We start from the raw sequence: 15,205 nt of genomic DNA on the forward strand, positions 1-15,205 counted from the left end.
TTTAATATGTACTTCTTAATCTAAATTCTAGTGGAAGTTAAGAAGCATAGTTTTTATTGATCATGGAGTTAAGTAGAAAACCCAGTCTTTTACTTTGACTCCTTTGATTTTTTTCATTAAAATGATTGTCTAAGAAATGTTAAACTAAAACCTAAATTCTGTAATATTTTTTTTTTCAGTATTATACAACTTTCAAAAAATGTAAAAGCATTAAAGCCTTAGGTCTCTAAATTCTTAGATATTTAGTAGTCAAATACTTTAAATACAAAGCCTTAAAATAATTTGAAATAAAAGCATGAGAGTTATCAAACTAAATCATATCCATCATCCACCCAGCCTATTATTCTGTCTCTAGTTATGTAAGGAAACAGTCATGCCCAATTAACACCATCAATTTCAATGGATAGAAACATGCCCCTCAAACATCTTTTCACCCTTACTGTTGTGGATCTGATAGTTATTCATCTAAACCTCTTCAGTCTTGGAATAGTAACTTCCATAAGGTTACTACTCATTGGATAAAGCAGTACTTTTATTCCCCTTGATGTATGTAACTCTTTTAAATGTCAAGGCATGCCCCTTAATTCTAGTAAATTAAAATTTGCAAAATAAGTCTATCTCATCTACATTTTTTGTGATCTATAGATTTTGATCTTACGTCCTTTAAGCCTTTATCATTTCAACTGAAAAGCCCTGACATATGTAGGGAGCTACTGATTCCTTTGAGCTTTGTGTAATTTGTTTGAATTGTCTCCAGCTCAATTACAGTTTTTGATTTTCAGTAACTAGTACTATGTATAATATTCTAGATGTGAAATTTTAACAAGTTCTAGTTAATTACAAAAGTTTAAAAAATGTGCTGTAATCACCAATATTAGTATCTTTAATAAGAGTAGGATTAGTTTTATGTAGGCTTATATATTTTAAATTTGCATTCTATAATGTTACAAATAAACATTGGTGAAACCACCTTTCTTTACTGTTTTGCTTTTTATTAGTCCTATGATTAATCCTTTTGATAAAATCTATGGAAGATTATTTACATATTTTTACAATGTTGACATAAACATTGGAGTTCTAAAATAATTTAAGTACTACTAATATTTTTTTAGAGCTTAGAAACCAAGATAACTGAATGGAACTTACAACTGAGAAAGAATAAGCACGAAGCTGTAGCAATGAAAGAATCAAGCAAGCAAAAAACTATAGCTCTAAAAAAGGCATCTAAAATTTACAGACAAAGGCTTAAACACTTTACTGGAGACACGGAAAACCTTACCTCCCAAATCAGAGATCAGGTAAGTTTATACATTCTTCCTTAACTGTCCTATGCCCTTAGGTTATGTAGTTAATGTCATATTGCTTAATATAATAATCTTCTCTTAGTGCTACTGATACTAGGAAAACCTCACTCACACTCTTTTGCTTTAGTCTGTGTTGAAAGGTTATAGAAAATGTCACATTTGCATATTGAATTATATCAGTATTTCCTTGGGAACTTTATTAAAGGATATATTAAAAGTGTCCTAGTGCATCTATAGCAATCTAAGGGTAGCACTTCATACATATTCCCCCTTGGAAATGGACAGTGTACATTAGCATATTAAAGGCCCTGAGTAGGCAAAGTAGAAGAGCATAATGAAGAGTTTTGAACTCAGAGTTTCTCACCACTTATTTAACCACAGAACTCTTGTTTTACCCACAAAACAGCTCTTGGAACTGGTTCTAAGGAACACCAGTTTGGGAAATGCTGATTTATGTTATTAGACCATATGACTGTATTCAGTAATTCACTTCATTTGAACTTTGTAATGCACTTAAAGCCATTCACTGACGTAAACACACCATGTGAAAGTTATCTTTGGGTGTAGTACAAAGTTGAAAACTGGACTTAGTGCTTTGTTGTTTTTGTTGAATTATTGTATTTATTCAATTAGCAATTGATAAAATATTTACTCTTTTTAATGTCTCATGGGTATTCCACCTCTTAAGAACTGATGTTAAGGCTTATAGAATTATTAGAAGCTTTTAGAAATGAAAGTGGACTTGCATAAACTTTCTTGTGTAAACAAAACAACTTGATATTTTATAAACTCAGGTGTTAACACTTAAAGATGAACGACATTCAGAAGAATCTAACTAGACAAAAAGAATTAAGGACTAAGTTCAAAATCTACAAGGTCATTAGACTGAGTTGAATGCCTGAAAATATTGTTGAGTGGTGAAAGCTAATCAAGTCATTAACATTCTCAGGATTTTCCTGTTTAGATAACATCATGTCACGCATACCCCAGATCATGGTATAGGAAGGCTCTTCTGCTTGTTCATCTTGTGACTTTGGGTGAGGTATTTAACCTCTCTAAGATTCTGTTTCCTCATCTATAAAATAGGAGATAATAATATTCCTATTTCATATGATTGTAGAGAGGACTAAATGAGGAAATATATATCAAAGCACAGTGCCTGGCCATCCTACAATTTTGCCATAGTGGCCTCCTTTCTATTCCTCTAATGAGTAGAGTTTTATTGTTTGCTGTTATCTCTGGCTGTAATGTTCTTCTTGGATTCACAATAGCTGGTTCTTTTTTGATCATTCAGGTATCTTTTTAATTGTCATCTCTTCAGAGGGGCCTTCCTTGACCACTCCTTTTGAAGTAGTCCCACAACAGTCACATCATATCTTGAATTCCCTTCATAGCATTCATTTTATAGATAAAATTTCCGAGTATCTTTACATTATAGTATATTGCCTAACTTACACTTCATATATATATATATATATATATCCCAACTTATATACTTCATTGTGCAAATTAAAATTCATTTTACATAAAATATGAAAACAGAATACTAGGCTTTATTCAATGTATCAACAACATTACTGTAAAAAAGTATAAGCCAAAAAAGTCTTGCATATAGTACATGCTAAATAAATGCTTGTTCTGTGACTGGATGAATGATAGAAGGAAAGAAAGAAGCCCCCAATAAATACTGTCTGCTATCATTATTACTTCTGGGTCTTCTGATTAATAATTGTTATTGTCCTCCCAGTGAGTTTGTCGTCCTGTAGAATGTAGACAGGGGACACAATGACTATAGCTCACTAGGTGGGTTTGTAAAGAGTAAATTCATTTGACAGTTATTTATTGAGCATCTTCTGTATGCCAGGCACTTTCAAGGCCCTAGCAATGAACAAAACACAAAAATCTCTACCTCAGGGAGCTCACATTCAAAGTCGACAAGCCACTACTATAGTTTTCATGTCTTTGTTGACAGTAACAATGTTTGAAGGTCAATGGGGGTGACCTCTACAAAACAGCTTGACATCATTATAGCAACAATAAATAAGGCTGCATTATTAAATGCTATGGAATTAGGGAATTGCAGATAGCTTCTATATATATCAAAAGAGGGCTTCCTTCTCCTCTGATGCTTATGTGGTTGTTATCATCTTCTATATATAGAATGCAAAATGAAAAGCTCAAGAAATAGGAAGGAAGTTACCTTCACTAATTATGAAACATTGTTTGAAAATAGTTATATCAACATCCTTAAAATGTAGTGTTGGAACTGCCACAATGCGCGTTAAAACAATACTACTATAAAGATCCTATCAACATTTACTTTAAAAGTTTCCTATATTCAGAGTTGTACACTAAAATTTTCCATATCGAAAAATCCATCCTTTATAGGATGTTTCCTTGTTTATATTGTATTTGTGTTTAGAGCCCTGCACGAAACCAAAGTGTTACTCAATTATCAGATGAGTACTTGATGTATTTTTTAGGAAGCCAAGCTGTCTGAAACAATTTCAGCTTCCAATGCCTGGAAAAGTCATTATGAGAAAATTCTAATAGAAAAAACTGAATTGGAAGTTCAGATTGAAACAATGCAAAAGTAAGAAAAAAATTTAGAATCTTTGTACGGGTTAATAAGAAGTGTTTTCAGTTCCTTCCTCTTTAAGCACTTTGCATTTTGGTTCTTCTGGATTACATGTGAAGGTTGTCCATATGATTCGATATTTTTGCTATTTATAATTTTAAAGACTTTTCTTATTCTATTCTAAAAATACAATAAAATGATTACCCACTAAAAAGTGCATTGGTGTTCACATTTTGAATTTTGTAGGTTAGTATTTGGAATTGGGTATGTGTCATCTATTATTTGCAGTTAAATGTTAACACTACTTTGTCTTAAAATGGAAGTGATAGTTCTCTACCAAACAAGAATGTGTAAGTAAGAATATATAACAGAGCTTACAATAACAGCACAAATGCTTTCAAAATTCTAAAAATTACTGTTCCTTAAAGTGCCTTAATTGCATAACAAAGAAAATCAATGAGTAAAAATGCTTATCTTTTATGCTTTGAAATTTATTACTGATAAACTAATAGTAATGAACCCTGCACATTTGTTTTTAAATGTTTTATTTTCTGTATATTCTCTTCAGTTTTATCATTGTAAACTAGCATGTATAATTCGCTTCTAGAGGTGAGTTATTGCCTCACTTGATCCTTTTATTTAACCTTGGTCTTGAGATTGTGTGTATGTATGTGCATGTGTGTGAATGAGAGACAGATGGCCACTGAGATAATAGTTCAGATATTTTACTGAATAGCAAAGGGAATGGTGTGCAATTTTTCATTGGCGTCCTCAGTGAGTAAATATTGCTAATCAAGGTTTTGAGGGTAGTAGCCTGGCAGATAACTGCTTCCTGTTCACTTTGTTCTGTGACTTGTACTAACTTTAAAACCACGTTACCCTAGCAACATAATTTCAGAAACACACTTAAAAAGTATTATTTGAATGAAAATTTCTATGACTTTTATAAAATATATCATTTATCTCATAAAGGCAAGTTACAAATCTTTTGGAAGACCTGAAGAAAGTGGAAGACCTTGGAAAAAATTCATGTGAAGAAATTCTTAGAAAACTTCACTCAATTGAATATGAAAATGAAACTCTGAATCTTGAGAATACAAAATTAAAGGTAATGTGTGTCCTGGGGCGATGGCTGGCTCAGTTGGTGGAGCATGCAGCTCTTGATCTCGGGGTTGTGAGTTTGAACTCCATATTGGGTGTAGAGATTACTTAAAAATAAAATCTTTTTTTTTTTTTTTTTAAGGTAATGTGTGTTCGTGTGTGTATGTGAGTATATTGTCCAATGACAACTTAGTAGAAGTAGCTGGAATGGTTGCGTGATTAGGATAGTGCTCTTGTGTCATTTTGACCTTTACGTTTGTAAGGGTATTAGAAGATCATTATAATATGCAACTTCTAAAGCTACAGATATATCCATATTTATATATCTATATATACACATATAGACACACATATTTGTATATAGATTTTTAAGTGTTTATAGTTGTATATACACAGATATATGTTAAAGTTGTTTTCAGCAATATTAAATAAGATTTATTAGGTTGAATAACTGTCTCGACTTCTAAAAACTTTATTTGTTCTTCAGTTTTAGCTGTTGAATCATCCAAAATTACATTAACTTTAATGCATAAGATTTTTTTCTAGGTGTCATGGTTACGATAGGATATAACCTCAGGCCTGGTCTGTTTGAAACCAGAAAGTATGTTCCTGGCTGCTTCATAACCAGAAAGAATTTTCCAACTTAATCAAATCCAAGGGGTGATTGGTTTGTATGTGTACCAGAGAAAAAAATGGGGAAGAAGTTTTTATACTTTCTGAGAAAAAAAAAATTGAGTTCTCACTTAGAGATACAAGTAACCAGATGAGACTTGGTTAAAGATGACTGCATCGGGGCTCCTGGGTGGCCCAGTCAGTTAGGCATCTGCCTTCAGCTCAGGTCATGATCCTGGGGTCCTGGGATGGAGCCCTGCATCAGACTCCCTGCTCAGCGGGGAGTCTGCTTCTCCTTCTCACTCTCCCTCTGTGTCTCCCTCTCTCTTTCTCGCTCTCAAATAAGTAAAATCTTAAAAAAAAAAAAAAGATGACAGCATCATTTTCAGCTCTTTAATACTATTTTTGGAGGATCGTAAATAGAACCCAGAAAAGAATCTATGTAAAAAGGCCAGAGTTGGCAGTTCAAAGCAGATATGGCATCAGAGAACCAACCCTCTTTTTAGCTCTCTCTTCTGCCATTCCTAGGTTATGACCCTCATGATCCAAAATGATTGCTGGAGATTGCCAGGGGGAAAAGATGAGTTATAGCCCACCCCCCTTTTTTTTTCATCTCCCCTTAGGGAGACTTCCTGTAAGTTCCATACCACTCTACTCTTCTACTTATTCAGGCACACGGCCCCAACTAAGTGCAAGGGAGACTAGGAAATGTAGTCTTCTAGTTATCCTGGGCTCTAGCCAAATATGAGTACTCATTATTTCCTGCAATTTGTTCATGTTTTCCTGTATCTCTTCCTGTAGTTTTACTATATTTACAGTTTGGAATCATTTTTCCTAGTACCTAAGACCTACCTTAGTTCAGCTCAAGTGCTACCTCCTCCCCAAAGTCTTTTCAATCAGGATGAGTCTCTGTAAACTCCCATCTTTATATGCCCAGAATGCCCAGGGAAGATATGACATACACTTAGCTCTCCATGAATATTTATTGGAAACAATTTTGTTATGTTTATTTTCTTAATTTCCTTGATAACCTTCAGAGAGAAAGGATTAAAATAATATTTCATCAATTATAAATCTAATTTTTAATCAAATGGTAAGTAGAATTAATTTTAAATTACATAGGTATGAGAATCATTGGGTTAAAGTTTACATCTTATATTCTGTTAATAATTCAGAAACATGTATTTTTAATGTATTATTCTTTGGATTTTTGTTTAAGGAAAAAAACCTAGGTGTGTTTGGCATATGTTTCTGTAATGTAAAATTGCCTAGATGTATTTTGTTACTTTTAATGACTTTAGAATAATTTTAGATTTTAAAACATTTCAAATGAAAAAAGAATCTAGCTGATACTGCTTCCAAGACCCAGTGACCTCTTCTCTTGAAATTATAAGAGTTTATTTGGATGGTTGTAAGTTCTATTTGTTCACTATGAAGAGCTGAAAAAAACCAGAAAAGCATAAAAGGAAAAATTTAAAAATCACTTGTCATCTCACAGCTCAAAGAAACTGAAGTTACCATTTTAGCATATAGTTTTGGGGATTTTGGACTAGTTCCAGTGTTTTGCTACTATAAATAAAAATGTGGGTAGTTTCTTTGAGTCTTTTTGCCTGTTTTCTTAGGATAAATTTCTAGGATTGTAATTATATGGTCAAAAGGGAGGCTCATTTTTGGTGTTATATATTTCCAAATTACCCATCATATGGGTCACTATATTTTTCCCAGTACTAGACAATTTTAAAACAAATCTCTCCCAATTTGCTAGGTGATCTCATCTAGTGTTGGGCCTTTAATTACCGTCTATATCCTGGGGGCTCTCAAATTTGTATCTCTAGCCTAGACCTTGCCCCTGAATTCCAGACATATCTTCTATTGCCTACTCGAAATCTCCACTTAGATATTTAACATGTGTCTCAAAGTTAGCATGTTTAAAATAGAGCTCCTGTATTCCCCCAAATGGCTCATCTACAGTTGTCCGCATCTCAGTTAACAACAATTATCCGACCTTTCATCTGGTGTCATCCTTGACTCCTTTCTCTCCCACCTGCTTCCAGTCTGTCAACAGATCTCCTTCACATGGATGTAGGATTTGACCACCTCTCCCCAGCACCACTGCTGTTGTCTTGGTTTAAGCAACCATCATCTCATAGTTGCGGTGACTTCCTGACCCCCCTTTGCGTCCACCCTCGCCGCTGCAGTCAGCTTTCAGTGCAGCATAGCGTAGTTCCCATACAAATGTAAGTCAGACCATGTCACTGCTCCACCCAAAACCCTCCAATCATATCTGGTTAATAAACACAAAGCATTGTTCCATCTGGCTTTCCAGTACTTCACTGACCTCATCTCCTTCCATTCTCCCCTTTGTTTTCTCCCTTCCTGCCACATTAGCCTTGCTGTTTTTCCCCTAACTGGCCAGGGCTTGTCCCACTGTTGCCGTTCTCTGTGGGAATTCTCTTCCCTCAAAGAGCCACACTTCCTTTCAGTGTTTGCTCAGAGGTCCCTTTCTCCGGAGGCCTCCCTGGCCCGTCCCCAACATGTCATTCCTATCCTGCTTTTGTGTATGATCTGTTTTACTTCATATTCTTGTTTTTTGTTCATCTATCCCCTTTGTGTCTGTCTATATGTGGAGTACATAAGCCCCATGAAGGAAGGGATTTTTTGATTCTTTCATTCATTAATAAAGGAATATCCAGTGTCTAGAGCATTTTTCAATAACTAGTAAATGTTTTTTCATGTATTTTTCTATCATGTACATTTCTGTCATTATGAATTACCTATGCATTATCCTTTATATGTCTTTTTTTCTAATTAATATTAAGAACCCTGTACTAAGGGTATTAATCTTTTGTCATAATTTGTTACTCTCTTTTACATTTTATTTGCCTCTTAAATTTTTTGAGGGGGCAATGAAATTTAGAGAGATATATTTACACACATGTATCGATACATCTTTTTTTTCTTTTATGGCTTCTGTTAAGTCTGTCACATTTCTGCGTATCGTATAAATAGAAGCACTGACTGCCTGCAATCCAGACATTCTTTTCAAGGATGTATAGTGAGCATCCTTGGAAGATGGCCATGTTTTACCAAAGGGTAGACGTGCTTACTGCCTGTTAGGAGAGATCTGGGTTCCCTAAACTCGGGGTTGCTCCTCCGCAGTGCATCCCACTGCGTGTGCAGGTGGCATCTGGCCCTCATTGTGTCGCTCTAGGGGAACCGGGGCTTGGGAGACAAATGCACATCTGACATCTGGCTACTGCTCTTGCTGTAACCAAGTTTTGTGTCTCTGACCCAGGAGTCTCAACGTCTTCTGCTAATATGTGTGAAACTGTTCCAGGCTCACTTGTCAACTTGGAGGGTAAAATCCCAAACCCTTACAGTGCTTGATATCTTCTTCTGATTTTATGCTTAGTAGGGGTTTTGCTATCCTAAAATCAAAATTTTAGCTGTATCTTCTGTGAAAAATTTTAAAACTTTATTTTTAAAATATAAGTAAATATAGAAAATAATGTTGGGTGGAGGCAAGTAGTTCATCCATTTTTTCTTTCTAATAGTTAAACAGTTGTCTTATTACCATTATTTAGTGATCCATATTTTCCTCATTGATTTAAAAATTCAATCTTTATCATATACTAAATATAACTTTAGTGTATTTTTCTTTTTCTGTTCCATTGACCTCTATATTCTTACGTTGGTATCTTGAAATTTTTAGTTCTTGATACATCTTAATATCTAATACGTACTGAGATTCTCTACCTTAATATTCCTTTCAGAATTATATTAGTCTTTCCCATTTATTTTTCTGTATGAGTTTTAAAATTAATTTTTTCATATTCCCCCTCCTCCCAACTATTATGCTTTTGGTTGAAATTGCATTTAAAGTGTTACCCATTTGGAAAAAACTGATATGTCAAATAGTATGAGTCTTCCCATCTAAGAACATGGTATTTTAAAAGTTTTAGAAAAATTTAAAAAATATATGTCTTACATACAAGTCTTAGTATAGTTACTCATGAATATTACTGACTTTTGAAAATACTTAAATTGAAGTGGTAATTATATGGAGTAACAGTGATTATTAACCTTTCGATAAATGAGTTATGTTTTTATAATCCTAACACTGGAGTATAAATGAATTCTAATGATTTACAAAATCTATTTATATTTTCCTTGCTAGACTACACTTGATGCTTTGAAGGATGAGGTGGTTTCTGTTGAAAATGAACTTTTAGAATTGCAAGAAGTAGAAAAACAACAGAAGACCCTTATTGAAGTATATAAAACTCAGGTGATTATTGCACTGATTTTATTGTTAAATTTTGTAGGCAATTTAAAACACTGTATTTTTTTTATGATCTAAATAAGCAGAACTGAAGAAAGGTAGAGCTATTATTTTATGATAGAATATATGTCCCATATATTTCTTAAGGTCCCACATATTTTTATAAGTAGATGATTCTGCTGACTCCTGATTCAAACATTGACTGTGTATGTATTGGCTATTCCTAAAAGTAGATCTAAAGTTAATTATGTAGATGTAATATAAATCTTATGAATAATATTGTTAAACTTAGTATATTGTCATCTTGGATATTTAATGGCATTGATTTAGAATAATAACTCCCTTCTAGGGTCATTAAAACTCAGTACTCCCTTTTTCCCAATAAATAAAATAAAATTCTGATTTGCTCACATGAAAGACCTGGATAAGAGTTGTGAAAATACATATGGAATAGAGCTGTGTTCAATGGCAGTTTATAGAAAACCTTATGTTTTGGAAACTTTGTAGTATTCAAGAAAAACTTTACGAGATGCAGGTCCCTAATGATGGTAACAAACTGGTCAATAAAGAGCTGGGTTTTACTGGAAAAGAGAGCATTTGCCTTAAAGAATAATGAACTAAAGATAAAAGCTTAAGGAGGGCATCCTGTTGATAAGTAGGAAGGAAGTTCATCTGGATGTTAAGATGGAAAGATGGAGTCAAGACATCTAGTTAGAATCCTGCGGTCATGTGGAACTTACCAGAGGTAGGATGGAGGTTGTGGTGGACTGTGGGCCTGTTACTGAGAATGTCAGCTGGGTCGTCCAGCTGGGTGTTTGGGTTTAATCCCTCAGCAAGAATGATGTGCATGTTCTAGGCTCTGGGCTTTGTATAAAGGCCTCAGATTTTTTTTTTTTTTAAGCATTGTTTTAAGTGTAAAATAATTGGTATGGGAGCTAGTTTGGACCAGAGATTGATTTTTTTTTTTAAGAAAACAAAAATGTATTTTATTTTGTTATAATAAATGTGACTTTTCCCAAAACTGCATGTGGACATACATGTCAGCATATTTCAGTTACTCCTTAATCTTCAGATTTTTTTTTTTTTTATTCTTTAAGGTGACCTTGACCTGCAAATAAAGATCTCTCTAATATTCAGGCTCAAGGGGAGGGTCTAGAAATATTGATGTGAAAAGACAGGTAAATCATAAAAGGATTGTGGATTGGAGCAACCTCAGAGCCCTGAGCGATTTTTGTATTAAAGTAGGAATAACATTAGATAAAGATTTTGAGGGTGTTAATAGGGAAATAATGATTTGTTTAAAATTAAAAATTCAGATGTTTAGTTTTTTAATTTACTTTATGGTCTTAATAAAATATGTTACTCTAATAATATATTTTATTTTCAGATACAAAAATTGCAAGAAGCAGCTGAAATGGTGAAAAGCAGATGCGAAAATTTACTACGTGAGAATAACCTAATTACAAAAAACAAAAATAAAAAATTAGAGAAGGTGAGTTTGATGTTTTAAGCAATAAAATAATATTTATGTTTTATACTTTATGAATATTATACATATTTTTTTATTGTGATCATTTTCTCTAGTTTTGACCTAGGAATTATCTATCTTAAATCTCTGTAAGAGTTTGTTTTCTAAGGACATAATGTTTCCTCCAGGCTTGAAATGTTTGTTTGTATGAATGTTTTTTTACTTTTTCCTTAATATTTGGAAAATAGCATAAGTGTTTAATTTTTCTGATACAAGAGCAGACTCACATATCTCAAAAAAAAAATGGTTATCACTTATCACGGGCTTCATCAGCCACAAATATGCAAATTTGAATATCTCTCCTTTTTAATCCCACTTTTTTGTTTTGGGTACTAAATCTTTTGTGTCTAAAAAGTAAAGTAAAGTAAATATTCGCTGCTAGATGCTTTTTGGAAGAAAAATAATATTTAAAAAAGCAGCATGATTTCCCTTTTATCACCCCATTGCAACAGAGTGAGGGGAAGGCCAGTGTTGGCAAGTTATGATGTTTTTGTGAATATTTTTAACTTTTTAAGTGAAACCACATCCCTCTTTGGGTCTTCTCATGTTGTTTTGGTAAGGAAGCAGTGGAAGTCGTAGGACACTGACTCCCGGCTGGAGAGGTCATGGGATGTTACCAGTCACTTCCAACTGAGTGTAATAAGGTGACTGTCTCTGGGTTGCCCCCACGTCTTGGGATTGAGAAGTCTGAGTGAGGCACAGTGTGAAGAAGAGGTCAGCCAGAGCAGGCATTCTGCTGGTTAAACAGAGATAAAGATAGCCCACCAAACATGCAACTTACTACTTTCTTAGAATTACTTTTCACCTATTTTTAGCAGCATGTCTAGCATTTCATGTGTCCTGGTCTCTGTCTCTCACGAGAGGTACCACCACAAAGGTCTCCTCTTTTTGCTAGGCAACACTGTAAATAAAAGTCTATTAAAAAACCGGTTCAGGAGGCTGATGGGGCAGAAGCCTGTGATTTTCAGATACCATGAGTCACAATGTCTTCTAACTGGTATTAAACCAGAAAAGTCATTTTTTTTTTCTTAAAGATTTTATTTATTTATTTATTTATTTATTTATTTATTTATTTATTTATTTATTTGAGAGAGAGAGAAACCGCATGAGAGGGGATAGGGTCAGAGGGAGAAGCAGGCTCCCCGCTGAGCCGGGAGCCAGATGTGGGACTCGATCCCAGGACTCCGGGATCATGACCTGAGCCGAAGGCAGTCGCTTAACCAACTGAGCCACCCAGGCGCCCAGAAAAGTCATTTTTTAAGATGAAATTTTTCCTTTTCCTTTTCCACTGTCAAGTCTCCTGGTTTTCTCATGGGCTCTCAGATGTTTGGGGTCCCAAAGGTGTGCTTTGTTCTCGTCTTATCTTTTGTGATCAAGAATGCCAGATGTGCACAGTAGCTCTAGGTGTTCCCTGTCTCAGGGAAAGACTCTAGCTCTTGTGTTTTCCTCCCTGTAAACATCCTAAATGCCATATGTCTGGTTATTTTTTCTTAATTAACCATGTAAGCATTTCTTAGGGGTGCTTCTTGTCACATCTCCACAAAATTGTCATGATGAGGCACTGCAGTGGCCAAAGGGGTGACTGTAGATAAAATTAGACTTGCTCCTAGTAATATTCATGATGAAACGACAGTCTACTGAGGACTGATGATATGAGCTATCTTGATATAATACACCATAAACCCCACCAATCTGGACTAAGATGAGTGCAGCAAGCCTATTCTAATTGAAATATCTGAGTTACAAGATTGACAAAGTGACAGTTACTTTAGCTAGATGGCTGGACAGTAGCAAACGACCATACCAGCTTTACTAGTAATAACTATGCTTGAAGATAAATGACAGGATTCACAAAGTTTGCTTTCCTAAGTAGGTTAAACGTTCTCCCCTGTAGGCTGATAAAACTGTATGCATTGACTCAACAAACTTTTTTAAAAAATATTTTTAAAATTTTAACTCTAATGTTATTAACATACAGCGTTGTATTACTCAACAAACTTTTTGAAAACCAAAGTACAGCCCACTTTTGAGGTACGCGTTCTCTATAGCAGAGTCTCACTTAATGTTTATTCATATTTATTTGGTTGAATCTTTTCGTTTAAAACCATTATACCTAAAATACTTACTATATTACGAGCATATCTAGTATTTAAGATAGTAAAAACGTTAATGCTGAATGTGTGACTTTGCACTTATTTCCCTAATGCTACAACTCAGTTGAGAGGCCAGATGGAGTCTCATCTGCAGGAGTTAGAGCGCGTCCGCGATTCCTTGACGGCGGCGGAAGGGAGGCTTCACGAGTGTCAGGAGAGCCTGCAGCACTGCAAGGGGAAATGTGCAGACCAGGCGCACACCGTTAGCGAGCTGCAGGGCCAGGTGTCCGGCCGGCATTCTGCTTTCTACTAGATACGTGAAAGGAAACTTTGGAATGATTTCACCAGTTGAAGGCACTACTGTCAGGGGTTGATTTTTTTTTTTTTTTTAAACTCCCATCTCTATCAGTTTATCAGTTTATTGCAGGTGCTGTAATATTCTGCAAGCTATTCTTTTAGTATTTTATCATGAAAAATTGGTAACTAAAATTGCTCATTTTCGTTTATTTGTACAAATCTATATTTAGATATTGCAGAACATGGTAACAGCATGAGAGAAGGAGCAATGCTATATTTACATATATATTTTTTGACATCAGGATAAGCTAAATTATTGTAATTTACCTTACAAAAATTACAATTTATTTTAATTAGAATTATGCATTGAGTTCATTTGGATTCTTCTCAGTTATTTTTTTGCCAACATATACTTTTGTACTTCATCAAAACAGAGATCATGGGTGCCCAGTTAGTTACCACATAGCCACCTCCTAATTCAATGCCTAGCAGAGTAAGTGCTTAATAAATATTTCTTTAATTATGTTTTTTCAAAGATGCATGTGCAAGGAGGTAGCAAGTGTTTTTGTTTATTTGCAAAACAATTTTAGGAACAATTCCCTGTCTGTCTTCCAAATGTAATCTGGATTTTATTTATTTATTTATTTATTTTTAAAGATTTATTTATTTATTTGAGAGAGCGAGAATGAGAGAGAGCACATGAGAGGGGGGAGGGTCAGGGGGAGAAGCAGGCTCCTCGCTGAGCAGGGAGCCCGATGCGGGACTCGATCCCGGGACTCCAGGATCATGACCTGAGCCGAAGGCAGTTGCTTTAACCAACTGAGCCACCCAGGCGCCCTGTAATCTGGATTTTAATTTTGAAATACATCCTGTTTTTAAACATGCAAACAAAATTTTGCTAAATTTAAATTTCTGAGAAGAGATTTTTCTAGGAAAATGCCAAATCTGTATAGATAACCTAAATTATTAATTAAATTATGAGAAAAATTTTATTTTCAAAGCTTCTTAAAATAAATATAGCTTTTGAAGCAATGGGAAGAATATTCTGTCTTGGTATTGGCAAATTGTCTTTGGTTGATTTGCTTATTTTATTTTGTTTCTCACAAACATGGTTTTTACTTGTAGTTACAACTTCATAGTTAATTATCAATCACTGTCTTTAGGTAAAACAAGAAATTATAAGAGTACTTAAAAATCCAACAATAGGAGATTAATACTGTGTAGTCTTCAAATTTACTTAATAAAATAAACATCCTTTTCCAAGAAAGCATTGTTCAGAATGTATTATTTGCTATCTTTCAGAAAAATTTTTAGTAGATGATTTTTCATGAGGCAGTTTAGTGTTTTTAAAATTAATCAGGAATTTAAGAGCCTGTGTTTTAACAATGCAATATTTCTTTGTGTCTCTCT

General features: G+C 34.3%; 1 protein-coding gene across 7 annotated transcripts in view; it reads left to right on the forward strand.

Annotated features, from left to right (window-relative positions):
• ODF2L (outer dense fiber of sperm tails 2 like) overlaps positions 1-15,205 on the forward strand; it is a 38,248-nt gene that overhangs the window by 14,082 nt on the left and 8,961 nt on the right. For 5 of the 7 annotated variants that reach the window (XM_064588884.1, XM_064588883.1, XM_054512763.2 and 2 more), the window contains 6 exons: positions 1,113-1,298; positions 3,788-3,897; positions 4,855-4,990; positions 9,773-9,883; positions 11,265-11,369; positions 13,623-13,781. In XM_064588884.1, the coding sequence (XP_064444954.1) occupies positions 1,113-1,298; positions 3,788-3,897; positions 4,855-4,990; positions 9,773-9,883; positions 11,265-11,369; positions 13,623-13,781 (807 nt within the window). The remainder of the gene's footprint in view (positions 1-1,112; positions 1,299-3,787; positions 3,898-4,854; positions 4,991-9,772; positions 9,884-11,264; positions 11,370-13,622; positions 13,782-15,205) is intronic. The other 2 variants (XM_064588886.1, XM_064588887.1) reach the window with 1 other exon arrangement.

This window comes from Mirounga angustirostris, unplaced genomic scaffold (assembly GCF_029215605.1).
Source record: "Mirounga angustirostris isolate CCGP_5_RB_7025 unplaced genomic scaffold, mMirAng1.0.hap1 SCAF_4, whole genome shotgun sequence".
Classification (NCBI taxonomy): domain Eukaryota; kingdom Metazoa; phylum Chordata; class Mammalia; order Carnivora; family Phocidae; genus Mirounga; species Mirounga angustirostris.